This window comes from Balaenoptera borealis (assembly GCF_965194805.1).
Source record: "Balaenoptera borealis genome assembly, chromosome: 5".
Classification (NCBI taxonomy): Eukaryota; Metazoa; Chordata; class Mammalia; order Artiodactyla; family Balaenopteridae; genus Balaenoptera; species Balaenoptera borealis.
The window spans coordinates 127697978-127725918 of record NC_138862.1 but is presented as its reverse complement, the minus strand read 5'-3'; the positions used below and the strand labels follow the sequence as shown (position 1 = coordinate 127725918).

The 27941-nt window shown below is 48.5% G+C and overlaps 1 protein-coding gene across 12 annotated transcripts in view; it reads right to left on the bottom strand.

Annotated features, from left to right (window-relative positions):
• Positions 1-1265: 1265 nt before the first annotated feature.
• The window catches only part of DZIP1L (DAZ interacting zinc finger protein 1 like), a 46648-nt gene continuing 19972 nt past the window's right edge, over positions 1266-27941 (bottom strand). For 9 of the 12 annotated variants that reach the window (XM_082393432.1, XM_082393439.1, XM_082393435.1 and 6 more), the window contains 11 exons: positions 25176-25304; positions 18842-18904; positions 17446-17586; positions 15129-15159; positions 13856-13909; positions 10636-10769; positions 8517-8712; positions 5583-5799; positions 4988-5160; positions 3780-3919; positions 1266-2191 (listed from right to left, as the gene is read on the bottom strand). In XM_082393432.1, the coding sequence (XP_082249558.1) occupies positions 2030-2191; positions 3780-3919; positions 4988-5160; positions 5583-5799; positions 8517-8712; positions 10636-10769; positions 13856-13909; positions 15129-15159; positions 17446-17586; positions 18842-18904; positions 25176-25304 (1440 nt within the window). In that variant the 3' untranslated portion in view covers positions 1266-2029. The remainder of the gene's footprint in view (positions 2192-3779; positions 3920-4987; positions 5161-5582; positions 5800-8516; positions 8713-10635; positions 10770-13855; positions 13910-15128; positions 15160-17445; positions 17587-18841; positions 18905-25175; positions 25305-27941) is intronic. The other 3 variants (XM_082393433.1, XM_082393429.1, XM_082393434.1) reach the window with 3 other exon arrangements.

Sequence of the window (27941 nt, the reverse complement as noted above, 5' to 3'; positions counted from 1 at the left end):
AAGGCTGGAGCAATTACTCACCAACTCCCACTCCACCTTGGGTGTGGGCTGCCCTCGTAGAGACAGCTCTCCAGCATTTGCAGGCTGTACCTGCAAGTAGCCTGTGCAACCTCCCACCAGAGACAAGCCTGAGGCCGAAAAGCAGAGGTCCCAGAGCGCATTGTGATGTGGGGGACCGGCATCGGTAGTGCGCTCAGAGCTACGGGAAACCAGCATGTGGCAAGGGACCCCCCAAGCACCTTTTTACACCTTCCTTGCCCAAAGCCTGTGAATAAGAAAGCATAACTTTGTCGGCAGAACCCTGAGAGAGGGATGAACTGCCCCCACCACTCCCCACTCACTGTCCCTTCCCCTCCTCACATGCCACTGAGATCCTGGTTGTACACCTTCTCAGCTGTTCAAAGGTATGAGATCCACAAAGGGAACTTACTCCCCAGGAGCTAAGGGGTGGGCTGGCCCGAGTCCCACGCAAGGCCCTTCATAAGCTGGGCTCTGGCCTCACTGAACAGCCTGGTACCATGATACCCCCAAGCCTCCTTTGCCCCAGATCCCCTTTGCCCTCTGCAGTGCCTTTCCTCCTCACTTCCCCTGGTTCCTCCTGCTAGAACTTCAGGGCTTAGCCCAGGTATCAGGACCATCCAGAGGTCAAAAGAAGCCTGGATGGAGGGCCGGGGAGAGGGACAGACCCGAGGTAGTGGGGAGGGATAGGTGAGGCGAGATTGGCCGCGAGCTGAGTTGATAACGGTTGAAGTTGGGTGTTGGGAACGTGGGTTCATCACGCTATTCCCTCTACTCGTGAGGCCTGGAGGTGCACGGCTGGGTTTCCCTTTAGGGAAAACAGTGGCTGTTCAACTAGGTCTCACGCTCCTGGGCACTCCAGCCAATGGCCAAGCAGGCTGGGGGCACGAGGTCCTGGCCATTCCTGCCCAGTGTGGACTCCCTGGTGGGTAGTGCCTGCTCTGGAGCTCCCACAGGGTTGGCGGAGATGTCAGCCGCAAGGCGGTCTGGGGCTCCCCCTGCCCACTCCTGCTTCCCGCTCTCCCTTCTCCCACAGGGGTCAGACCTGCATTGCACGTGAGCGCTTTCCCTGCCCGATCCGGCTTCCTCCGCCGGTGTGACTCCCCAGCAAACCGACTGCAATCCTATCATCTCCATCCTGGCAACTGCACCCCAAAGGCCCTAAACTGACACAGTTGGGGTACACATGGCTCCAGCCCCCACCCAGCCCCTGCTAAAGCGCCAAAAACAGGAAGAAATACCAGAGAGTGAGAAACATTGTGCTGTATTTAAAGGTTTACAAATAATAAATTAATGCTTTTCAAATTAAAAAAAAAAATACAGTAGTTATATACATAAACTAATTTTAGAGATAATATCAAAAATTTAATTTGTGGTCCTTTGGGGATATGAGGCCCTCCTTCCCTCCCACCCACGAGCAGGCCCTGCCAGACATCAGCTCTGGGAAGCTCTCCAAGGTCACCCCAGGCTGCACTGGGCGCTCTGTCTGTGCTCCCATAGCATCCTAATCTCTGTCAGCAGATTATGACCCTGTCCTTTTCTCCCCCCATCTCTGCCTCTACCCCAACTCTGCAGTGAGAGGCTGGAGACCTCAGTAAATGGCTCTGGGTCAGCCAGTGAATGACTGACTCAGGCATAAGTCCCCAAAAGGACCCCATAAAAGACCCATCTCTACAGTGTTCCTGCAGGTTTACAAAACGCTCCGGACTAGAGACCAGGTGTTTCCTTTCAGTCTGGAATGAACGTGGAGGTGGAGGAAGAATGCTGCTCTGAGGTCCTGTTACAACCCCTTCTCAAGCCCTGGGACCCAGGGGCACTGCCAGGGCCCCTCACAGCGGGCGGGAGAGATCACATCCATCTTCTGCTCTGCTTCTCTCCAGGGGAGAAGACCTCTCGGTTACTGGTGAAGACAAGAGGCCCGGCAGCCCCATCTGTTGGGATGGACCGTGAGCCAGCCCCACCCAGCTGGGCGACAAGGCTGGTCCTCTGGCCGCCAGGCTCTGGGGCGGGATCACCAGCCAGGGACCCGGGGCTGACCAGGGCTCCAAGAGCTGGCACCAATCTTCTCTGGGAGCTTCGAGCGAGGCAAGGGCTTTGGTTTCTCTGTCTGGTTCAAGTCCTGGGGGAGATCTTCCAAGGAAGAGATCTCCAAGTCACTCTCATCTTCAGAAAGCTGCAGGGAGGGGAGGGGGAGAAGAAAATGCATCTGACAAGGGAGGATGGACGTGCAGGACAGACATGGGGACAAAATGCAGATTTGGAAGAAAGCAGGAGGGGGGTGCTTCTCCTCCTGCCTTCTCATTTCCCTGAGAACCTGCTTCAGACACCTGGGGTCACAGCAATGCAAACACCCCTGAAATTCCACTGGCCACACCAAGGCAAGCTCCTTGGAGAGGCCTGTAGCAGACCAGGTCGCTCTTGTTGTAATTTAAACTTTGTCCAGAATTTTTAACTGCCCACAGTGATGGATCTGGAAGCCTAGAGCCTCAACTTCTCCAAATTCCTGAGCTGATGCGCCAGGGGCTAACACGTCCACCCCACCTGCCACAGACTTCTTATCTAGGGGCTGGGGAACACTCTGACCATAGGAGAATGAGGGGAACTCGAAGTGCCAGGAATCTTTCGGCCTGGAAAGGGTCTGGGCTGGGGCCAACTGAGGAGCCCAGAGTGGGCCAAAGTCCCAGGCTGTCCTGGAACCAGAGCCACGGTCACCACCACCCCCTCGCCCCACAGAGCTCTCAGTGCCCAGGCCATTTGCCTGGAACGTAAGGCCAACCAATCAGAAACCACCAGGGCCCGGGCGGCGAGCAGCGCCTCAACCTGCTGAGGGCTGTCGGTGTTCTTTCACAACATGGGAAAAAAAGGGATGAATACTTTTAAAATCATTTAGACTCATTACTCGCAAACACACATGGGCTGCATAATAAACCAAAACATATTATGTAGTACAAGGTAGGTATTTGGGGTTGGGGGAGTATGCTAGGGAGAACCAAAAAGTGATGGCCCACTCCTTCTGAATTTTAGGGCAATAGCACCCCAGGATGCACCTTTTTGATTGAGAAAGGAGTGTAAAGTAACAAGAGCTCGAAATGTTTCTGCCTAAGACAGCAACAGGAGTATGGAAGTTGTTCCCTGATGGGGGGCGGGCAGCGAGGAGGACGGCCTGACGGGAATGGTCTGGGAGGCTGAGCATCTGAGTTCTAGATCTGCTGGCAGCTGGAGCCTGAGAGAGGCAAGGCCATCAAGACATTCTTAGTGATGAGGAATGGCCTTGATTATTTAGTCTAAATATCCCCATTGTGTGCTGTGGCCTACTCGGATGTGCTGTGTGTTGCTACTCCAACACCCCACCCTGTGAAGCTATCTGCTCTGCACACAGCCTTGCGCTGGGGTCCTCGGGGCACGACGGAAGGGGGAGGGGTTGGCTGTGGGATGAGGCGGAGCCGGCAGACAGCAGCTACTGCAGGAAGCCAGACACAGAGCTGGGTCCAGGCTCTATCAGAGGCAGGAAGTGGGAGCGTGAGTGGCCCGGAGACACAACCCACTGAGCGGTTGTTCGTATAATGAAACAACAAGCTTTGGAAAGTGGCCAGCCCTCTACCCGTGCAAGGGCAGAGGGGGCAGTGAGGTCACCCGCAGGGTCGCACTAGGGCCCAGGCTGACGCTCGCTGGACCCTCCCTCAGCCCCCACCCCAGGCCCCCAAACTCAGAGCTGGCTCTGTAGGGAATTGCAGGGCAGCCTCCAAGGTCCTACAGCCTACCTGGGGCTTCCCTCCTGGCACAGCAGCCCTCTGTGGCCGGGCATTGGGCTTGGAGAACAGACTGACCTCTCCAGCAGGCTTCTTGGCCGAAGCCTCCAGCTGCTTCTCATGATTTCTGACCATCGACCGCACCAGTGTTCCTGGAAGGCAACCAGGGGGAAAAGCCCAGAGTCTGAATGCATCATCCTTATGGGTCACATCCAGGCTCTGGTGTGGATAAAGGGAGCATGGAAAAGGGTCAGGAGGAAGAAGGAAGGGCAAAAACAGTAAAAGAGGGGCAAAGAGAGAGAGGCCCAGGCCGGCGTGTGCTTGGAACATCCTGTAAGTGTACTGTGCACTTAAGGACACGGCCGGGTACCCAGGCTTAGGAAGCTGCCCTTCCCTCTCAACGGGAGGCCGGGAGGAATCCCTGCTCAGTTGGTACCTGAACTGCAAGACTAACGTGCAGTTCCTCCTCCAACACCTTCACAGAGAAACGAAGAAATATCATCAATATAAATTCGCACAGGAGGTCTGCGGGCCAGACTCGCTTTCTGTGAACTCCATGCAAGAAGGGGGCTAAGCAGCGACTACGTTATCAATGGACTCTGGTGACGTGGGAGAGCAAGGTGGATGTCCAGACCTCAGGACTGGCCAAGAAGCAGGGAGCTGGCCACGGACTTCCAGGATTCAAACATCTGGGGCCTGAACAGAGGTCCGGAGCTACGACAGCCCTCAGCTCATTGATTCATTCAAAAACTGTTTGTTAAGGGCCTAATGTGTACCTCATCCCTCATTACCCATCTTGTCCGGAAACCTCATTTTACAACAAAGGAACCGAAACCCTTCACACAAGCACACGCAGGGAGCAAGTGACAGAGGCTGAAGCATGTCCGAGGACTCCAGACTCCCGGTTCCTAGATGTTTACACCCTATCATCTAGCCTGGCAGGTCGTCGGTACTTCTCCAGAGATCTGGTTCTGGTGGTCGATAGACTGGCAGGCTTGGAACACACTGTAGACAAGATGAAGTACCGCAGACTCCACGGACACTGTGGACGTGGCAGATAGAGATGGGCTTACACCCCAGCGCTTCCACTTACTGACTTTGGAAAGACAAAAGTTCCATATTCTTTCATCTTTGGCTAGAAAATGCAACTGAAGCCAGAAGCTACAAGCCTCTTAACATTTTTATAAGAAAACCTTCCTCTCCTGAGGAAGCCAGCCCACCTGAGCCCTTGCCAGGCGTCCGGGCGCTCCCCTCCGAGGTCTCGGTGTCAGACCAGCCCCAGTCATCCTGCGGCCGGGGCCCCAGCCTCAAAGGAACTCTCGGGGGCTGGAGGGACGCATGAGAGCCGGCATCTGCCTCCGAGTCCTCTTCAGAACTGAACGGGGGCGTACTGCTGAGGAAGAGAAGAAACGGGCGGTGTGTGGGCCGGAACGAAGACGTTCAACGCCACACTTCACCACTTGCAAGCTTGTCTGGTTTGCCCAGAGCCAGCCCTGCTCCCTGCCTGGGCCCAGACGCCAGCCAGGAGTCATCTGGAGAGTGGTAGCCACGCCAGTTCCGTCAGCAGATGAAGACCCAGCCCCTCCAGCGTGGCCACCGAGGCTTGCGGACAGGTGAGTAAGGGGAGGGGAGGTGTGTCCTGGCTGGGAGCAAAGGACCCCGGTCTCTTCATGGGAGCTAGGGCTGGACCGCACCCGAGGCCCTTCCTGTTCACTTCTGCCTCTGCCCCTCCCCTGTCTGCAGAAGCCTGTGGGGGGCCCAGGACAGGGCGGGAGCCACACCACAGACCCGGGGAGAGCGCAGAGCCCGGCTCACCTCAGCCCGGGCCCCAGGGAAGCCGGGGTGCTGAAGGGCCCAGGCGCTCTGGAGCCAGGAGTAGGGGTGGGCCCCTGAGCCAGGCCCGGGCCGTGGCTGTCGCGGCTCTGAAGAGGTGACACGGGGGACTCTGCCGGCTTGGATGACTGTGCCACGTGCAGGGTCCTGGCCTTTGGCTGGGCCTCTTTGGTGACCGGTGTGCTCTGCTGGCTTTTGACTAGAAACACAGGTAAGAGTGCGTTTCAGAGCATACCCATCTGGGCCCTCGAGCCTGAGAGGATGCAGAAAGAGGCTCCACACACGGGAAATGGGCAAGTCACTCTGTGCAGAGTACCGTAATAATCACAGCGGATTTAATAACTTCCCCCACCCCAAGCGTCCTGCTGCTGGCCAGACCTGGGGCCGGGACCCACGGTTTCATCAGTGACCAAGACAGCAGCTGGTGTTCCAGGGTCATGGCATCGTTTCGGGAGACCCGCGGGAGGCAGCAGGTCTGAAGGGGGTCCAGCATGTCTGCAGCTCCCCCGACACAATCCTAGAAGCTGGCCTCGCCAAGGCCACCTACTCCCCTCTCCACCCAACCCAAGCAGCTGATGCTGGAGTGCAGGCAGCCCTGCAGGAAGGCCCTGCTGCCACCAGAGGGCGCCAGTGGACCACCTGGGCCAGCGAGATCCACACACCCTCCTCCCAGAACTCGGCTTGTGCAGGAGTGCTTAAGGCAGGCAATTAGATACAGCCCCTCCAGCTCGCGAATCACAAGGGGTGGGCAGTAATGCAGGATTGGCAGTTTTTTTATGGAAAGAGAAGAGGAGAGAAAGTGCATCACAGGGAGTCCGAGTAAGTACTGTTTCATCAAACTCTTACATGTGTGGACTGAGCCACAGCATAAAATGCATTTCTTACTGTAGTTCGAAGTTCGAAAAGACGTTCAAAATGCACAGCTCTCGGAGAATGCATTTACACAGAAGTGGGGTTTCTAGGAAAGCGTAAACTGAAAGGAGGGTGAACTTGCTGAGGGAAAATAACAACAGCTACAGTTACTATGCACAGACCAAGCTAAGCACTTTACATCCAACATCCATTTAGCCCCAGACAGGCTTCCAGGGATTCAGGAACTTGCTCAAGACCCACGATTCCATGGAAGTCAGCAGCAGATGCAAACCCAGGTCGTCAGTCACCCCAAATCTAGGGCTCTTGCCACTGCCTTGGCTGCATCCCGCAGCTTTGCCCCAAAACAAAAGAGGCATACTCTGAGCAGAGACGGGAGGTGAGCTTTCGTACAGCACTCACGGGGCCTAGAAAGAGAACACGTGGGTGCAGAGCTGGAAGGAGGCCTACGAAATGCCGAGAGGACAGCGCTCACCTCACCGGTCAGTGACGGGCCCTGGGGAAGGGAGGACCCAAGGCCAGGGAAGTGGAGACAGAAGGTGGGGGCCAGGGGAGGCTCCCACTCCAGGCTTTGGGACCAAGCACTGGAGGGGAGGGGAGCACCTCGAAGAGCAAGAAAACTTTCTCTTCTTTTGGAAACCAGGACTCAGAGGGGGCTTCCATTCACCCTCCCTCGGGGCCCGTCCCCTCTCCTCCGAGCGGCCCCAGCCCGTGCTTGGCCCTGTCACATCACCTAGTCCTGGCTGGTTTCCAGCTGAGGGAGCAGGCCCCGGCCCAGGTCAACCTCAGCAAATACTGCACTCAATTAAACAAATTAGGAATGAATGAGCATTTGAGGCAGAGGGTTATGTGAAAGGCAGGTTAGCAACCAGGACAGATACCCTTCACCCTGAGATTTCTGTACAAGACTAAAAACTATCCTTTCCTTAGAGCTTTTAAGGCCAGAAGTTTAAACCAAATATGACAGAGTTACCCAGATCATCGACACAATTTTTACCATATTCTCAAAGCAACTGTCCTGTTCTCTATTTAACATTTTTATATAAAATGACACTTTTAAACATAAAGTACCCACTTCATACTTATGCAAGTAATAATTTCCATGAGCTCTCAGGATTGCCATGTTAGTAATATTTTTCCAATGTACATGAAGAAAAATAAAGATTAAATCTTAAAATTATTGATGCACGTACCAACTAAAATCAACCCTCATAGCCCCCAGAGGTGTGTGGACCACACTCTGGAAACTTCCTTTGCATACAGAGCTCAGGTTGGGGCCTGCCTGGACACAAGGAGACAGCAGAAGCGACGTTCCTCTGGCTGCACACGTCCATGACCGAAAGGAGCTGGGGCATCACCCGGACTGTGGATCTGAATCTAGAGATGGGGGCTCCTGAGCCAAAGAACACAGTTGCCTCGCTCCCTGCGTGCCCTGAGGACAGAGCGCGGAGGGTCCTCGCCCACATACTTCAGCCCTCCACAAGACCCACAGGGCCTTTCCTTGTCACAAATTCCAGGGACAAAGCAGCGGCTGGACCCGGCCCAGGGGACATCTGAGTTCTGAGGACTTGTCCGCCTGCCAAACTGGCCCAACCGCTGCCCCAGAGCCGAGTATTCACTTGATGGATCCTTGCCTCCACCTGCAGCCGCTGTGCTGACAGGCCTGGTTTATAGAGCCACAAACAGAATGGGCTGCTCTCTGTCGCGGCAAAGCTCAACCTGTGGTCCAAGCAAGTAAAACAGTGCAGAGCGAAGCTGCTGAAGGGGGCAGCGCGTCGGAGCAGGGCCAGCTCAGGGCTGAAGCACAGCTCTGGTCCTCGTTCTCCTCTGCTTCCCCGAGGGACTCTGGTGCCCACCCCACCCCATCCACAGACTCTGTTTTTCCAACAGAAGACTTTTGGACTCAGCCACCTGGGAGGACCCTATCGTCTGGCCCTTCAGAGCAAAGCCCTGGATGTGGATGGGGGGATTACGCACCCCCTTATACGCAAACAAGCCTGCACCCTCGCAGGTCACAGCCCCGAGCAAGCCCACTCGCCAGCTCACCTGGAGCCTCGCCGTCTGGCTGGGACACCGGGGCCCTGTTCCACTGTCTCTCCTCCTTCACTCTGCTGCTGGCTTCCTTGATGAGCTTCTCCCTCAGACTCAGAAATTCAGAAAACCTCCCCGCCTTTTGCTCCCGCTGGGCTCGCAGGAGGGACTCCAGGTGTCGGAGGGTGTGAGCAGGGATTCCCTTTGCATCCTAGAAGACACAGAGGTTCCCTCTGGAGATGGGCTCCCCTTCTCCTTCCTTAAGCCTCTCAAAGCTGCTGCTGGCCTGGGAGTGACTGGGATCAGTGCCGGTGCTTCTGGGAGAGGAGCTGAGCATTACAGCAGGGCGAGCAGGCTGCTGAAAGCAAGGTGGGCTAGGACGCGGGGGCCCCAGCAAAGCACACACAGCAGAATGGTGCCAAGGGGCTGCGCACCAGTCCATCGACATCAAGCATACAGGCTCAGGTGGGACATGCCTCTCCACCACCCGACCGAATCCTACAGTGGGGAGACCATGGCTTGCTCCTTTTTGTACCCCCAGGCACTATCGTTATGCTGGACACATTGTTCTCCATGGCTAACAAGGTTTGAAAACATCAACTGCAAAAAAACAAAGCCAGACACCCTTCCAAAACCTACTGGAACTTGCTTGGGCTTTTGACATCCACCTGGAGCCCATGAGAAATCATTTAAGATTAGAAAGAAATGGTTTAATCAAGTCTGAACGTAAGGCCAGAGTTAGATTGAGCAGTAGTTGAAAACAGTCAGTGACTAGGGGGCCTCCTTGCTAAATTAAACCTAGGGGTCTGGGGGTTTTTTTCTTATTTTATTCTGTACACATAGTATTCTCAATGATGTGATGCTCAGCTGCTTTGATAACAAGGTGTGCTTTTTAATAATAGATGTCACTGGGCTTCCCCGGTGGCACAGTGGTTGAGAACGCACCTGCCAATGCAGGGGACACGGGTTTGAGCCCTGGTCTGGGAAGGTCCCACATGCCGCGGAGCAACTAATAAGCTCATGCACCGCCGCAGCTACTGAGCCTGCGCTCTAGAGCCCGTGAGCCACAACTGCTGAGCCCGCGAGCCACAACTACTGAGCCCACGTGCCACAACTACTGAATCCCGCGCACCTAGAGCCCGTGCTCCGCAACAAGAGAAGCCACCGCAATGAGAAGCCCGCGCACCGCAGCTAGAGAAAGCCCGTGTACAGCAATGAAGACCCAACGCAGCCAAAAATAATGCCTTTCATGATAATATGCATACTCTGGTTGAACACGGGCATGTAGGGACAACGGTGTTCAAATGCTAATTTGTGCCAGCGTGTTCAGAGCCTGCTCCACTCACTGCCACCTGCTCAGTGGGCATGGCCACGTGTGCCACCGATGATGGACACTTCACCCAAGGGGCCCCTCCAAAGGCCACACTGAGCCAATTAAATTCCCTCTGTCAGAAACAGAGACACAGTCCTTTGGGGCACATATAGTCCCTTTGTCCAGGAGAAGATGGAACATCTTGTTTGATAGTTCCACTGAGACTCTATCCAATTGGAGAGGAGTAATCTGTCAAAGTAATATCCATATATTGCCCACCATCACACCTGGACCTTCAAGCTAAGGCACATCCCCTTATTATTCATTCCTATAGCATCCAATACCTCTCTTGCAGAGTATTTCTCACAATGGTAAGTTATTAAATTTCTGGACAATCACTGTTTAATATCTGAGTTCCCTACCATTTGTAAACTCCATGAAAAAAATTGTCAGTTCTGTCTAATTCATCATTGTATTCTCAGCATATAGTACACTACTTAGCACAACGGTGCTCAATAAATATTTGTTGAATATGTGAACAACAACAACGAAATAGAGACGCAGAAGAAAGTAGCCAATGAGTGGAGAGCACGGAGAAGTCAGGACACAGGGTGACATCTCAGGAAGCCATTGGAGGAAACAGAGAAGAGACCACAGTGCCAGCTGTGCAGGTTTATATTCCTGGATACCAAAGGTGTCCCACTGGAACAAATAAGATGAATAAGCTTACAATGTAAAGAACAATCGACCCTTTGTCGGTTTAAGAATGCCCTGTGTCTAAACGGTAGGTACCGGCCCTGCCACAGTGGCCCTGGAACTCACTCGCTTTATCCCCATGCTTTCCAGCTTCTCCTCCAGGGTGTCCTCCAGGACTGGCCTGAACTGCTTCAGCAAGGTGGGGTTTCGACTGAGAGCTGCCAGCAGCTTCTGCTGTCCACTGCGGGAGTCCTCCAGCTCTGCAGCACAAGACAACCACCGAGGTAAGCCTGGGTGCCCGAAACCTCTACTCCCAAAGCCACACGGCACCCAGCCAGGGATCCTGGTCTCCAGCCTGTGCACCCAGGGCCACCAATCCCCTCTGAGTGTCCATCCCCGGGTCCTTCTTCTCCTGGGAACCACTGCTGCAGACCCCCTACCCACCTTCAGGATCCTCATCCCCTGCAGGTCTGGACCTCCAAGATCTGGCTCAGTCCTGTCCCAGGTTAACTGAGAGATCTCAGGCTTTTGACTCACACTTGAGTCCTGACAGCAGTTTGTTCCCTGGGCTCTGGTCTTCACGCCCCACGCCCCCGCCCCAGTTTTATTGAGATATAATTGACATACAGCACTGTATAAGTTTAAGATGTACAACATAGTGATTTGGCTTACATGCATGATGTATGTATACATATACATACGGTGGACCGATAGCTCCCTGCTCCCCTTGGGCTTACTGCCTAAATCAGGGGCTCTCCCTCCAATTGTATACATCAGAATTGCCTAGGTTTAAAGTGCACATTCCCTGGCCCCATCCTCCAGAGAGTCTGATGCCATAGGTCTGGGGAAGGGCCCTGGAATCTGCATTTTAACTTCCCCAGATGATTCTGATGGAGATGAGCCACAGACTGCACCTTGAGAAATACCGACCCAGAGGGTAACAAAATAAGCAATTACAATAAAATGTGATAACTGCTACAAAGGGGCCATCCCGGGTGAGTCAGGGAAGGCCTCCCAGAAGTGCTCTTCAGGTCCAATGCCGGGGGCCACTGTGGTTACAGAAGGACCAGCCTTTTGATTCACTCAGTAGACTTTTACTGACAAGTAATATGGAGCTTGAACAGGCCAGTGCTGAAGACACTAAAGAAAACCCTCAAGGAGCTCACAGTCAAGGCGATGACCTTAACCCTGGCTGCTTATCTGAATCACCTGGGCTCCATCCCAAGCTAATTATATCAGAATCTCAGAGGGTGGGCCCCAGGCCTTAAGATCTGTTTGTGAAACTCCCCAGACCTAACAACAGCCACGCCTGAGAACCAGCTGTTCTAGAGCAGCGGTTCTCGAAGTGTGAGCCACGTCATCGGCACCACCTGTCACTTATTAGAAACGCAGATTCTCAGATCCCAGTCCAACCTACTGAATCAAAATTTCTGGAGGTAGATCCCAGCAATCTGTGTTTTAACAAGCCCCCCACTGCCCCTCAGGGTTGACGCTCTTCCATAAAGTTTGCACAGGGCATGAGCCCCAATTTTGGCTGCATGTTGAAATCACCTGTGGAGCTTTAAGTACTCCTGATGCCTGGGACGCCCCTCACCGTGTGCTGTGATTTAGGCAGCAGGGGACTGGCATGGTCCTCCAGAGAGCTGCAAGCAGCCTGGGAGATTCTTAGTGTGCAGCCAGTTGCAGAGAGCCGCGGGCCCCGCAGCGGTCCTCAAACTAGAGCAAGCCCCAGAATGCCCTGGAGGGCGGGTGCAGACAGCGATGGCTGGGCCCTGCCCCAGAAGTTCTGATTCGGTCTGTGTGGCATGGGGCCGAGAATTTGAAAATTTTGCATTTCTAACAAGTTCCCAAGGGATGCTGCTCTGCTGGTCTGGGACTAGGAGAAGCAGACGAGCAAGTGAAGAGGCACAGCACAGCCTGACAAAGGTCTGGGTCCTGCCTGCAACAGGACGGGGCATGGAGGGGGCGGGGAGAGGTCTCCCTAACTCGCCCTTCTCAGCCTCCTCCTCCTCGAACTCTATGCCCCCACTGGAGGATTTGGTTCATCCCCACTCTGGACCTTGTGTTACTCAACGTTACATGGAACTCTAATTTTTGCTACTATATCCCAAGGTTAAACGCACTGGGTGGGGAGGGAGGTAGCAGAGGACCGATTAAGTAAATTTTGGTTCATCCATCCAATGGAATACTGAGAAGTCCTGAATAATTAATGCAGCAGCTCTATATAAAGGGATTGGAAATGACTTCCCAAATACGTTGTTAAGCAATAACCACAGAAAAATATGTATACTGTGCTCCCGTTTAGGAAAAAGCAAAAGAATGCATACATCTATGTGCCTGTGTTTGCACCAAGTATCTCTGGAAAGATGCGTGACAAACCATGAACGATGGAATCTCTGGGCGGAGACTGGATGGCCCGGCAGGAGGGAGACCTACTTCTTACAAAGTAAGAAGCAAAAAAAAAAAAGCAAAAAAAAAGCAAAAAGATGGCCCTTTTGCTTTTCTTTCCTTCTCCCTTCCTTCCTTCTGTCCTTCCTTTCTTTCTTTTTTTTTTTTTTTTTTTGGTCAAAAGCAAAAGCATAGATTACTGTCTCAAAAGTAAACTATTACTTTAAAAAACAAAATAAAACACCCCCCAATGAACTCTTTGGTGACACCAATAAAACCCTTTCCTGGGTGCATCTGTTGGGTCGCTCTGGGATTGTCACATCACAGCCTGGCTGGGCAGGCAGGCCTGGTCAGCAGGTTGGCTGTGAGCTCTCTGATCTTTCCTGGGAGCTCCTTCTCCCTGACCCTCTCAGGAGAGTCTACTTTTTCACTTCTCCTTTGCATTCCCTGGAAACATCTGGTTGAGAGCTCGGCCAACGGAGTGAATAAAAGCAGCAGGGACCCCGGGCTCTGCAGAGGGCGCCGAGGAGGATTCCTGCACATCAGTTAGGTCCTGTGTGATCTGTCTGCAGCACGCTCGCCATGCAGAATAGAACCGCAGAGGTCATTTTAAGCCAGCGCAGGGAGGCTGCATCCACTGCTCTGGGTAGTACCAGGCAAGCGGTGGGGCAGGCACCAGGGACAGGCTATGCAGCAGACACCGTGCCGAATCCTGACTCCACCACCTGCTGGCTCTGTGACTCTGGGGAAGTCACTGACCCTCTCTGAGCCTGGGTGAACCAGCAGGCTGCACGTTAGTACCTGCGTGTAATGTGCCTGGCAAGCACAGAGTGCTTAAGAAATATTTATTTCATGTCCCTAGTTCCCTTGACCCAGACTCAGGTAGCCAGATCCAGTTAAGTAGGGACAAACTAAACAATGAAGAGGGCGGCCCCCAGGGAAGAAGATGGAGCCTCACCTTCCTCGGAAGAGTCCTTCTCCGTGTCCACAGCCTTCGGGCCCTTGCGGATCCCTGAGGAGAGGAGGAGCAGTTAGTGTCTCCAAAGCCCTGGACCCCCTCCCCGCCTTAGAGGAAAGCACGGGGCAGCGTGTGAGTGCTGGCCAGACACAGCAAGCCCTCGAGTCGGTCCTCTAGCAGAGAGAGGCCGAATGGAGCAGCGGCCACAACCATGGACCCTGGAGGCAGAAAGATCAGAGTCCTCGTTCCAGCTCTGCCCCCCAACTAGCTGCACGCGACACGGTAAGTCCTTGATCTTCTCTAAGCCTCGGGCTCCTCATCCAGAAAGTGAGGACAATAATACCCGCCCCACGTTAAATCACGGGGACAATGGATTTGAAGTCCATGGCACACAGCTCCTATTAACGGCACACACCCCAGCCCCAGCACCCAGGAGATCAAGGCCATAGGAATAGTGCCTCTCTGAACTGGTTGCGAGGCTGGGGAAGAAATGTCTAGCCTCGAGGCAGGGGACGGGGGAGATGTGTGGGTCTGCAAGGAGAGGCAGAAGGGAAGCTACAGGCATAGGGCTGGGGATGAAATGTCTAGCCTCGAGGCAGGGGACGGGGGAGATGTGTGGGTCTGCAAGGAGAGGCAGAAGGGAAGCTACAGGCATAGGGCAGGGGAGGCGGGGTGGAGTAGGAAGGGCCAGGTTTCATAAGCAGTAGCGGTCCCCTGTAGGTTACTGTCGCCATTTAGACGCCAGCGCCTGTGTCCGTCAGACACACACAAGCACGCACACCAGCACGCCGGAGTACCCAGGAGCCGGAGGGCGTACACTCCAGACAGGCCACATTCACACAGATTCGCAGAGATTTGGGGTCAACTCGCTGCACGCTGGAAACAAGGTAAAGCTGGATGGAACTGAATCACAGGCATGGTGAATTAGAAAGAGCTTGTTCGGGAGCCCTGCCTGCTCCATCCGTCACTGCCCCCAAGATCCTCCCTCCCGGCTCCCACCTCATGTCTCCACCGTCCTACAGAGACGAGCAGGCCAGGCAAGAAACCCTGCCAGCTGCATGGAATGCCTTCAGCACAAACCTGGGCTGGAGCCCTGTCTGTCCCAGAAACAAACATCTTCTCACCCTCCCCCACCCAGCCAGAGAGCCTGACGCTACAGGTCCCTGAGCTGCTGCCACCAGCCTCGTCTTATACATTGACTGGTGGGGGACAAGAGACAGGAGAGGCCAAGACGATAGCCACGATTGTTACAAACCGCCCCGTACAGACTTACCCTCCACCTTCCTGAGAGACATGGTCTGGATCTGCAAAGATGTGGAACAGAGCAGATTACAGCCAGCAGGGGACTCTGCTGTGAGCGGTGGCTCTGCCTACTTCTGTGAAGAAGGGATGGCCAGTGTTCCCATGCCAACCACTGGGAACTGGAGGGAGCTCAGAGTACTCTGCCCCAGCCCCGCAATGGCACCAAGGGTGAACAGCAGCAGCCAAGATGGCACCATGCTCCACTTTCCCTTGGTGAGGAGACAAGAATGCCCCTCTTCAGAGAGGGACTGTGGTTTGAAGGGCAGGAGCCCCATACAAGCAGAGGGGGGCAGGCACACAGGCAGTACTGTCGGTATAATTGGTGGAAATCAGCCAGGGCAAGGGAGGCTCCCCTCCTGCGATGTGGGCATCTGAGCTGAGTGCCCCCTGGGAGGGAGGAGGCATGATGTGGACAGTCACCAACTCTCTGCTCAACCCCTCTTTTCCAGGAAGCGCTTCTTCTTCCTCCTTCCACATAGCTGCAGACAGGACAGCCCCTTGTGGCAACGAGCCCCCACACCACAGCCAGGTTTGGGCAGAGAATTCTGGACTGGTAACATGGGAATTCAAGAGCTCTTGACAGCCAACTGGTTTGAGTTTTGGTTGTCACTGTTTATTTGCTTGCTTGTTTGTTCGCTTGCCATGTAGGGCAGACATGGAGTGGAAGCTGACCTTCAGAGTAAAAGAAAAAATCGAAGCAGATACAGAGAAAGGAACAGAGACACACAGCAGAGGAAAACTCCTGACTACACTCATGTCTCTGGTCCCAGTTTACTCCTAGACTTGGCTGCACCCCTGCCTCGAGCTCTCTGAGACACCCTGTCTACCCTTATGACAAATCCCCTCTTCTGCTTAGGTTTGAGTTGTTTTTCATTACCTACTGATGAATGACTCATACAACGTCCATTTCTAACTATTCCTCCTTTGCTTACCTCTACCCTAGAAAGTATAAAGCTAATTATTCTCTTTCTAACCTTCCTTGCAACTGTAGTTGCCCATATAACAGCTTTGAACAGTAAAATATAAGTAGAAGTCTTGGGAAAGAGCCTTTTCATCAACTGCTTCCATTGGATATGACTGTGATGGTTGGGGCTATGGCAGCCATCTTGCAACTATGAGAGTCAAGCATGAGAACAAAAGTCAATATGCTGAAGATGGTAATTTAAAAAAAGAAAAAAAAACAGAGTCTGGGTTTCCAATGGCATAATCTTGCAGCTAAACCAAGGCCATCAACTGTCACCTCTTTTGGTGTTACAATAAAAATAAACCCCTGTTAACCTATTCTGCTATGTTTAGCCAGTGGGCTCCTAACTGAAACATCTGCAAACAAGCGTTCTGGGTAACATAAGGAGGAAACCTCCAGACTGGACCTGAGGCAGCCACAGCTGTGAAGAGTTAAGTGTGTTGGGGAAGAAACAGTAAAAAGAAAAGCAGCAGGGCCATGGATTAATAAGATATGTTGACGGTGAAGTATAGCTGGGAGAAAAGAAAGGCACAAATAGCAAGAGGTACAGAACAGTGGATTAGACAGTGACAGTGGGTGCTCAGCCCAGGGAAGCTGTGTGGAGGGTGGTATCAGACCCATGACAAAGGACCTGAGGCCACAGGAGGGCCCAGCTGGGGATAGATACACGTCTCCACCGACCTGGGGCTCAGAAGGGGGAGCTGAGCCCAGGCTGGGCAGAGAGTGATCCGCATTAGATGAAGAGTCACAGGGGCCAGTTCTAGGAGAGGGTGCTTAGTGAGTGACGCCTTTTCATCACACTAGTTTATCTGACAACTTCATCAGAGGCAGTCAATTTATGAAAAAGGAATTAGTTAAGAAATGATGCCTGAGAACACAGTGAAAGGGGCACACGCTTTGCATTCCACCTGCCTGGCGAGGGTTGAATCTCACCCCTGTCATTTATAACGTGCCCCGTGTGGACTCGAGTGAGGCGCTTAACTTCTCCTGCCTGTTTCATCATCTGTCAAATGAAGATGGGGAGAAGGTAATGTCTACCTTGAAAGGCAGCAGTGAGGCTTACACGGAGGAATAAGCAAAGTATCAACCAGGTGCTGGTCCTCACACGGTCTCTGGTGGTACCGTGAACCCACTAACACCGGACAGCAGGCACGTCTTTAGCATCCTCATCACTTTCTGCCCCTCAAATCTGAGGACTCTTCTCTCTCCTCAAAGAGTCTGACTAATGAGACTAGTGCCGATAAGTCCAGAAGAATCTAAGGAAATCCTCGCAGGGAAGAGGCCTAGGGCTCCAGGTCCTGGCTGGGAGGAGGGACACACCTACCATCTCCTCCTGGGAGGCGATGAGCCTGGTTTGTTCCTGGAGCTGGGCACGAAGGGCAGTGATCTGGCGCTGGGCCTGGATTGCTGCTTTCCTCTGATCCTGAGACAGGGAGGCCTGGAGCCTCTCGTTCTGCTCCTGCAGCTGGTGGCACAGGAAGGTCGGTCAGTCACATGTCTGCAGGGACCTCTGAGTGCCCAGCGCCTGCAGGGCCTGCACCTGTAGGCAAACGCTGGTCGGGGTTTCACCTGAAGCAGGTGGAGTGTCTCCAGACCGGGGCAGGTGGCTTTCTAACAAGACTGACTTCCTTCCCATTTGAGAACATTTCAAGTGGTGCCTGAGGAGAAGTGAGAATTGAATGCAGGTCCCTAAGGTCAGGGCCAAAGGCTCCCTGTCAGGTGTGCCACCCACTGAAGGACAGTCAGGTAAGTTGAGGTCATTCGAAAATCATCAAATGGATGTTTTTAGGTGAAGACAAAAGGTGAAGGAAATGCGGTCTAAGAGCAGAGAGAAAATGACACTATTTATTTTTAAGTAAAACCTCTGATGTAAGAGCAGAGAGAAAATGACACTATTTGTTTATCTTTGCATAAAGAACCTCTAGAAGAATACAAGAAAGCAATAAAAGTGGTCACCTGTGGGGTGGGTGTCGGGGACAGGTAGATGGAAACGGAGCGGAAGTAAGACTTTACCCCATGTACCTTAATACAGTTCTTCTGCTTTTGGAACAAACTTGAATGCATTTCCCATTTTTAAATGTTTCAAATAAGATAAACCCATCAGATGGGAATTACTGGAACAGGGGGAATCCATCCTGCGCCAGACTCAGACCTAAGCACCTTCACCTTCTGAGCTTTCTGCAGCAGAACCTGGGGCTCCTGTTAACCGGCTTCCTCCTCAACTTGCCTCCTTATCAGGGACATTTTTAGAGAAGCTGTTTTCTCTGCCCTGAGGCCTGTTGCTCTCTGCCCACTGGTCTCAGTGTCTGAACCCTTCCATTTGAGCTGCCCGTGAACTATCACTGAGGTCCACAGCCACCAGGGTCTCTCCTGGTTGGAGTTTCAAAGGAGGGCCCAAACACAGAATGACCAGGCAGCTCTCTGAGTTTTACAGCACAACCCTCCTTGGAGCACCTTACGGGGTCACTGCAGAGGAAACCACAGAGAAAGGATGTGTTGGATTCAGAAGAGAAGGCCTGGAGGCCCATGCTCCCTGCCAGGGAAGCTGCTATCTGGGCGGCCGACCCCTCTGTGTATTGATGGGGGTCAGCAGCCAGGAACAGTATCAGCAAAAAATTATCTGCCAACCAGTTCAAGGTGGGGGCTGAAGGATGGGGAGCTAAAAGATGAGAGGAGGTCGTGGGAAACCAGGCTCCCCAAAACGGTCCAGTGAGACCTACCTCTCTCTTCTGAGCTGCATGCTCTTCCTGCAATGCCTTCATTTTTCTCTTCCATTCTGTTTTCTGAAAAAGAGTAAATGCTTATCAAGTGGGCCCCTCTAGATATTAAAATATACTATAAAGCTACACGAGTAGTAGAAAAACCAGACAAAGATGGGGAAAAAATAGAATCTTAGTCTGGGGGAAGATGGATTATTGACAAATGGTGTTCAAACAAGTAGTTAACTGCCTGAAAAAAAAAATGAACTTGGATCCTTATTTCATATCTTAAACGAAAATAAATTCTAGGTGGTCAAAGATTTCAACTTAAAACATGTAAGTGACGTCAGCAAGATGATGGACCAGGAGGTCCCAGCTCTCAAAACACCCACAGATGAGACCTTTTTATGGGAGCCTGGGAACCCAGCTGAGAGGTCCCAGCACCTCGGTGAAGCAAAAAAACCCAAGAATAGACACACTGAAGAGGGGAAGAAGAACAGTTTTCACCTCACCCGTGTCACCCCTCACCCAAGGCGGCACAGCTCAGTGCCAAGAGAGACCCCCTCAGCCCACAATCTCTCCCATGGGGACAGTGAGAGCAAGTGAGCACCCAACTGCCCCAGCCTTGAAGGATGCTGCCCAGGACGCCCACTTCTGCCTCACCCCACCCAGAACTCAGGGAATCAGCACAGCTGACTCGGCTTTTGGTCCTGGCATACGGATCTCAACACCAGCTTTAGACCCTACTGGCTAGCTTGTGGACAGCGGAAGGTGTGGAGGAGGAAAAGTAAAAGTGTAGACTATTTGTATGCAATCAAAGTTAAGTTGTTTTTGGCTTAAAACAGAGTGCTGTAATTATAAGATGTTTTATATAATCTAATACTAATCACAAAGAAAAAACCTGTAGCAGATATACAAAAGAGAAAGAGAAAGGAATCAAAGCATACCATGACAAAAAAATCATCAACTCACAAATGAAGACAGCAAGAGAAAAAGAAAGGGACAAAGTAACTACAGAACAGTCTGAAAACCATTAACAAAATGGCAGTAGAAAATCCTTACCTATCAGTAATTACTTTAAATTTAAATGGATTAAATTCTCCAACCAAAAGATCAAAAGTGGCTAAATGGATTTTTAAAAAAAGATCCAACTATATGCTGCCTACAAGAGACTCAGGTTAGCTTTAAGGACACACATAGGCTGAAACTGAAGGGATGAGAGAAGACATTTCATGCAAATGGTAAACAAAAGAGAACAGGGTACCTATACTTATATCAGACAAAATAACTTTAAGTCAAAAACCGTTACTAGAGACAAAGAAGGTCACTACATATTGATAAAGGGATCAATTCATCAAGAGGATATAACGACTGTAAATATACAGTCAGCCTTCCATATCCATAGGTTCCACATCTGTGTATTCCACATCCATGGATTTAACCAACCATGGATTGAAAATATTTGGAAAAAAGTTCCAGAAAGTTCCAAAAAGCAAAACTTGAATTTGCCTCATGCTGGCAACTATTTACATAGCATTTACATTGTATTACAATATTTACAACTAGTTACATAGAATTTACATTGTATTAGGTATTATAAGTAATTAGAAGTAATCTATAGATGATGTAGAGTATATGGGAGGATGTGCAAAACATAAGGGACTTGAGTATCTGAGAATTTTGGTATCCATAGCAGGTCTGGAACCAATCTCCTATGAATAGATACTGAGGGACGACTATATACTCACTCAACATAGGAGCATCTAAATATATAAAGCAAATATTAACAGAACTGAAGGGAGAAATAGAAACTAATACAATAATGGTAGGGGATTTCAATACTCCACTTTCAACAATGGATATATCATCCAGACAGAAAATCAATAAGTAAACAATGGACTTGAACAGCACTATAGACCAAGTGTACTGAACAGACATACATAGAACATCCCGTCCAAGTAGCAGAGTACACATTCTCCTCAAATGCCCAAAGAACATTCCCCAGGACAGATCACACGTTAGCCCACAAAACAAGTCTTGCCAATTTAAGCTTGAAATCATATCAAGTTAATCTTTTCCAACCACAATGCTATGAAACTAGAAATCAATAATAGGAGAGAAACAGGATAATTTATAAATGTGTAGATATTAAACAACACATTCCTGAACAAATAAGAAATCAAAAGAGAAACAAAAAAATAACTTGTGACAAACAAAAATGGAAACACAACATACCAAAACTTCTGGGATGCAGCAAAAGCAGTTCTACGAGGGAAGTTTCCTGTCATAAAATTTTACATTAAGAAAAAGGAAAGATCTCAAATAAATAACCTAACTTTACACCCCAAGGACCTAGAAAAAGAAGAATAAACTAAACCCAAAGTTAGCAAAAGGCAGGAAGTAATAAAGAGTAGATCAGACATAAATGAAATAGAGAATAGAAAAACAATAGACAAGATCAACAAAAGTAAGAGTTAGTTTTTGAAAAGATAAACAAAATTGACAAATCCTTGGCTAGATTAAGAAAAAAAGAGAAGTCTCAAACATATAGAATCAGAAATAAAAGAGGAGACACTACAACTGTTATCATAGAAATGCAAAGGATTACAAGAGATGTCTATAAACAGTTACACACCAATAAATTGGATAACCTAGAAAAAATAGACAAGTTCCTAGAAACATACAACCAACCAAGACTGAATCATAAAAAAATAGAAAATCTGAACAGACCAATAATGAGTAGGGAGATTGAATCTGTGGTCAAAAATCTCCCAACAAAGAAAATCCCAGAACTGGATGGCTTCACTGGTGAATTCTACCAAATGTTTAAAGAATTAATGCAAATTCTTCTCAAATTCTTCCCAAAAATTGAAGAGGAAGAAACTTCCAAACACATTTTATGAGGCCAGTATTACCTTTGTCAAATGCCAGAGAAGGACACTACAAGAAAAAAAATTATAGGCCAATATCCTTAATGAACATAGACGCAAAAATACTCAACAAAATACAAGCACATTAAAAGGATCATACAACATGATCAAGTAGGATTCATCCCCAGGATACAAGAATGGTTCAACATACACAAATCAATACATGTGATACACTACATTAACAAAATAAAGGATAAAATTATATGATCATTTCAATAGATATAGAAAAATCATTTGACAAAATTCAATATCCTTTTATGATAAAAAAAAAACTCTCAGCAAAGTGTGTATAGAAGGAATATACCTCAACATAATAAAGGCCATATATATGACAAGCTCAGAGGTAGCACCATACTCAACAGTGAAAAGCTGAACACTTTTCCTCCAAGATCAGGAACAAGACAAGAATATTCACTCTCACCATTCTTATTCAACATGGTACTGGAAGTCCTAGCCAGAGCACTGAGACAAGAAAAAGAAATAAAAGGCATCAAAATTGGAAAGGAAGAAGTAAAATTATCTGTTTGCAGATGAGATGACTGATGACCTTACAAATGGAAAATCCTAAAGACTCCACCAAAAAAAAAAAAACTGTTAGGATAAACAAATTTGGTAAAGTTGCAGGATACAAAATCAGCATGCAAAAATCAGTTGTATTTCTCTACACTAAAAGCAAACTATCCAAAAAAGAAATTAAGAAAACTATCCCATTTACAATAGCATCAAAATCAATTAAATATAGGAAAAAATTTATCCAAGGAGGTGAAAGAGCTATACAGTGAAAACTATAAAATGTCAATGAAATAAACTGTAGAAGACAAATAAATGAAAAGATATCCCATGCTCATGGATTGGAAGAATATTGTTAAAATACCCATACTACCCAAAACAATTTACATATTCAAAGCAATCCGTATCAAAATTTTAATGTCATTTTTCACAGAAATAGAAAAAAAATCCTAAAATTCACGTGGAATCACAAAAGACCCCAAGTAGCCAAACCAATCTTGAGCAAGAAGACAAACTAGAGGCATCACTTCCTGATTTCAAATTATATTACAAAGCTACAGTAATTAAAACAGTATAGTACTGGCATAAAAACAGACACACAGACCAATGGAACAGAATACGAAATCCAAAATTAAACCCACATATGTATGGTCAACAAATCTTCAACAAGGGCACCCAGAATACAAAATGGGAAAAGAATAGTCTCTTCAGTAAATGGTGTTGGGGAAAATGGATATCCACCTGCAAAAGAATGAAATTGGACCAATATCTTACACCATACACAAAAGCCAACTCAAAATGGATTAAAGACTTAAATGTAAGACCTGAAACCCTAAAACTCCGAGAAGAAAACAGGGACATTGATCTTGTCAATGATTTTTGGATGTGATACCAAAAGCACAGGCAACAAAAGCAAAAATAAACAAATGGGACTACATCAAACTAAAGTTTCTTTACAGCAAAGGAAACCATCAACTGATGAAAAGATGACCTATGAAATGGGAGAAAATATTTGCAAACCATGTATCTCATAAGGAGTTAATATCCAAAATACAAGGAGCTCATATAACTCAATAGCAAAAACCAATCCAATTAAAAATGGACAAAGGACTTGAATAGACATTTCTCCAAAGGAGACCTACAAATAGTCAACAGGTATATGAAAATGTGCTCAACATCATTATTCAGCAGAAAAATGCAAATCAAACCACAATGAGATTATCACCTCATACCTGTCAGAATGGCTATTATTTTTAAAACTAACAAAAGATAACAAGTGTTGGCAAGGATGTGGAGAGAAGAAAACGTTTTACACTGTTGGTGGGAATGTAAATTGGTACAGTCATTCTGGATAAACAGTATGGAGGCTTCTCAAAAAAATTAAAAACCAAGAGAGTTACTCATTTTCCCAGGGGAATCTCCCATGTATCCATGAGGTATACATGTTAATAAACTTGTTTGTTTTCCTCTTATTAAAAAAATTAAAAACAGAACTACCATATAATCCAGCAATCCCACTTCTTGATTTTGATTCAAAGGAATTGAAATCAGGATCTCAAAGAAATACTCACACTCCCATGTTCCCTGCAGCATTATTCACAATAGCCAAAATATGGCTACACTTACCCCCAAATTCAATGAGTTATATACATTAATATATACAGCTTTTTACATGTGAATTGTACCTCAATAAAGTGACATGTATGAATGAATGAACAGATGAATGAATGAGCAAACAAACTAACAAAAAGAAAACACAGGAATATTTTCTTTTTCTCTTTTTGGCCACACTGCACAGCTTGTGGGATCTTAGTTGCCTGACTAGGGATTGAACCCGGGACCCTGCCAGTGGAAGCATGGAGTCCTAATCACTGTACAGGCAGGGAATTCCCATGATTATTTTCTTTTTAAATCTCAGAGTGGCCATAAACAAAAGACTGATAATCTGATCATTTTGACCACATAAACATTATTAATTTTGTATGATCAAGACCATGATAAACAAAGTTTAGGATGACTAGGAAACAGGGGAAAATAGCCACAACAACAGCAACAAAGGGTTGGTTAATTTCCATACGTTATACAAACTCACAAATTGGTAAGGAAATCAACAGAAAAAATAGGCAAAGGATGTGAAAGAGTTCATAGAAAAAGAACGGCTTTTTTAAATGTGAAACTTGAAACATCAAGCAGTGGAAACGCTTTACTGCTGCTAGTTAAATGTTAAGCTCTTTCTTAACAGTCTTGGAGAGCAGAAGCAGGACAACATGATTGAACGACTGTGCCAACTGCCCTTCCTTGCCATGGAACTATCAGTGATACAGACCATATGTAACTAGACTGATGTAAGGTTCATCCAGTGGAGGCCAGGCCACCCCCTCCCAGCCCATGAGAGCAGATTGTGCATAAGTCTTCCCAGTTCCATATCCAGTGACCTCACATTAGCAGCATGAAATCAGCCATGGTGGGAATATTTACACCACAGAAAATGGCAAATGCTACAAATCAAAGCTTTTTTAGTTCCAGACAACCGGTTGTTAAGTATTTAACATCACACCATTAGACCCATGCCAAATATCTTCAAAGCCAGAAGACTGTCACACTTTCTAAGAATTGTTTTCAACTGGGTTGGAATCAAAATGAGGGCAAGAGCGTCCAGTAAGATACACGGCTGAATGTATTTTGAAAAAAATCCCAGGCAAATCTGACATTGCACACATGTATGTCACCAGCCGCACCTGAGAACCCTAAGTACCCTACTCTATGCTTTCATGAATTGGCAGAAGGTCTGAAAATATAGAACTTTGATGTCTTTCAACTTCCCTAAAACCATAGAGCAAAACCGACAAACTCTGTTGGAAGACAGCACGGTTCTTGCCTGGCTCTGGGAAGAAAGGCACGGGGCATCGGCTCACCTGAATCTCCATCTTCTCCTTCAGGTCTCGGAGCTCCTGAGCCTGCCTGAGTCGCTCCTCGGGCTCCTCATCCTGCAGGGACCCGAGGTTGGACTTCAACACCTTGTGGGACTGCAGTGCCTGCAGTTTCTGAAAAGACCAGGGTGCAGTTTCATTCAGATGAAGATCTAATCGTGATGTTGTCTTTTATACCCGGAGCGGTGTCAGAAGGGCACACCTAACCCCAACCACAAAGCCCCAGCCTGAACTCACTAGGTATCTGCATGCCTGCAAACATTCACACAAGTTCACACTCCCCTTCACTAGTGTTCTCCTGAGAGCTCAGCCCTTGCGCAGGAGAAGCAAATTCCCATGGAAGAACAGAATTCAAAAGTGTCATTTCCATTGCGCTGAAATTCTGCTGTGCTTCAAACCCGGAACTTGCCTGACAGCTTTCCCATTTCTTCCTCAGTCTCGAATAGGCTGAAGAGAATCAGACTATCTGAGCCTGGAGGAGGGTCTCAGGCACTCCAGACCACTCCTTGAGGACTCCTGCCCCTCTTCCCACAAAGAAAAATCCTGGCTGTCACCAAGAAGGCCTGGCTTTTCACAGCTTGGAGTCATGTCACCAACGCCTAGTGCTTCCCAAGCTAATAGTGTATGGTGTGAAGGAAAAGGCATGGAAAAGTGGATCAAAGACAAGGTGCCCTTCCACCCCCCTATGGTTATATTTTTAAATATATCACTACTGCAGTGACAAAAGCAATTATCTCCATCTCTATTACTATATCAAACACATAAGCCCTATTAAAGCTTTAGAGAACAGTTAAGTCCCTGAGTTTAACTTCTCACTCTTGCTAATCTTTAACTCTTCTCAATTCCTGCTAAAGCAATATTGGGTCCAAGTGTTAACCATTTCTAAACCCCTTGAATATTTTTGTAGAGTCAAATGCTTTATCAGATGTATGCACAATTTTCGGCCCCTAATGTATCACTTCTGTCTTCACACTGCTGCTTATGACACACCAGAGAGCTGGCTTTCTTGGCATCACAAACCTTCATGGTGTTTTCCTTTCAACTGGGGTAAAGTGGACTTACAGTGTTTTTCACAATCACTCTAAATGGAATCTTATCTGTTTCCCCATCCCCCAGAATTTTTAAAAAATAAATCAACAAGATAATTATCCAACTACACTGAGAATTTTGTATCCAGTTTGGTTCCTATACTTTAATAAAAGTGAAATAATAAAATGTCAGGTGAGAGGAGATGGGGGGGGGGGAGACACACAAACACAAAAATACAACAGAAGCCATCCTATAGGGGAAAGGCAAAAAAAAAAAAAAAAAATGGATGTTCCAGTTTAGGACAGTGTGATCCAAGTTAAAAGGAAACCATGGATGGTAGTAAGAGTTACATCCTCATTTACCACAACCCAGAATTCCCTAACCAAAAGTAACCTTTTGATTTTTGAAGACACGGTTTATGAACAACAACTCCAAATTCAAATCAATACCTAGGTATCTAACGTGTCTAGTCAGGGAGCACCATGTCAGGGGAAGCATGGGAGTCAGGGAGGTTCAGATGAGCTCAGAGAGGATGGGTGTGGAGCTGGGGGTTAGGAGTGTGGCGTCCACATGGCGGAGCAGCATCTCGTCCTCCACAGATCATCCCTGTCCACCCTGGGGGAACATTTAGGAGTGGGAGGACCTGGGTCGCTATCGATACACACACACACACACACACACACACACACACACACACACACACACACACACGCAGAGCTCTCACTGCACTCCCACCGCCCTCCATCCTCGGCTTTCCGTCTCAGATTGAGACCACCAAGGCTCCACGCATATCCTACAACAATCCCCTTCCAGAAAAGTTGTCTAGGTGTTTCTTTAGGCAAAACACGCAATGATCATGAGAAACACTATTACACAATTCATTTTCAAATCAAGAAAAGATTCTCCTTGATGTGCAGAGGACCAACAAGAGCTAAATACATCCTGAAAATACTTCTCCTCAAACATTGTCCCTGATACAGTTTTAGTTATACAGGTTTATATGGGAAGATACAGTCCACGGATAACTTTAATAAGGTTTTCTTGAATAAACTTAATAATATATCCAGTAGAAGAGCAGGGGCTTTGAAGTTTAAGGAGCTGGGTTCAAATCCCAGCTCTACCTCTTAACAGCTGTGTGACCTTAGGCAAGTTATGTGACCTCAGTGTCTTCGTCTGTAAAGGAGGAATGATAATAGCTTTTTTAAAAAAAAAAAAAAAAGAACTTTATTATTATTTTTTTTTTACTTTTTGGCCACACTGTGCAGCACGTGGGATCTTCATTCCCTGACCAGGGATCCCTGCGGTGAAAGCGCGGAGCCCTAATCACTGGACTGCCAGGGAATTCCCTAAAAAAAGAACTTTCATAAAGAAATTAATAAACTAATGACACACCTACCTTTAGAATGTTATAGTTGTTTGGTTGTTATGAGGATTAAAAGTTAGTGTATATAAAGTACTCTGCACAGGGGCTAGAAAAGTTTCAGTAAATGTTAGCTATTATGCGTGACCTCCACAGACCCCAGCAGAGAGCCTGGCCTGTAGCCAGGGCTCAGCAAGTACTTGTTAGAAGAAAAATGCATTCATTTACATTTTGCCTCATTTCTTGTGCAGTGATGAAAGCCCTTTGCGAAAATAAGGATAATATCTCAGGAGCTCTTGCTATATGCCAGATAATGTTAAGTGCTGTCTATGTGTTAATTTAACCCTTTCAGAAACCTATCC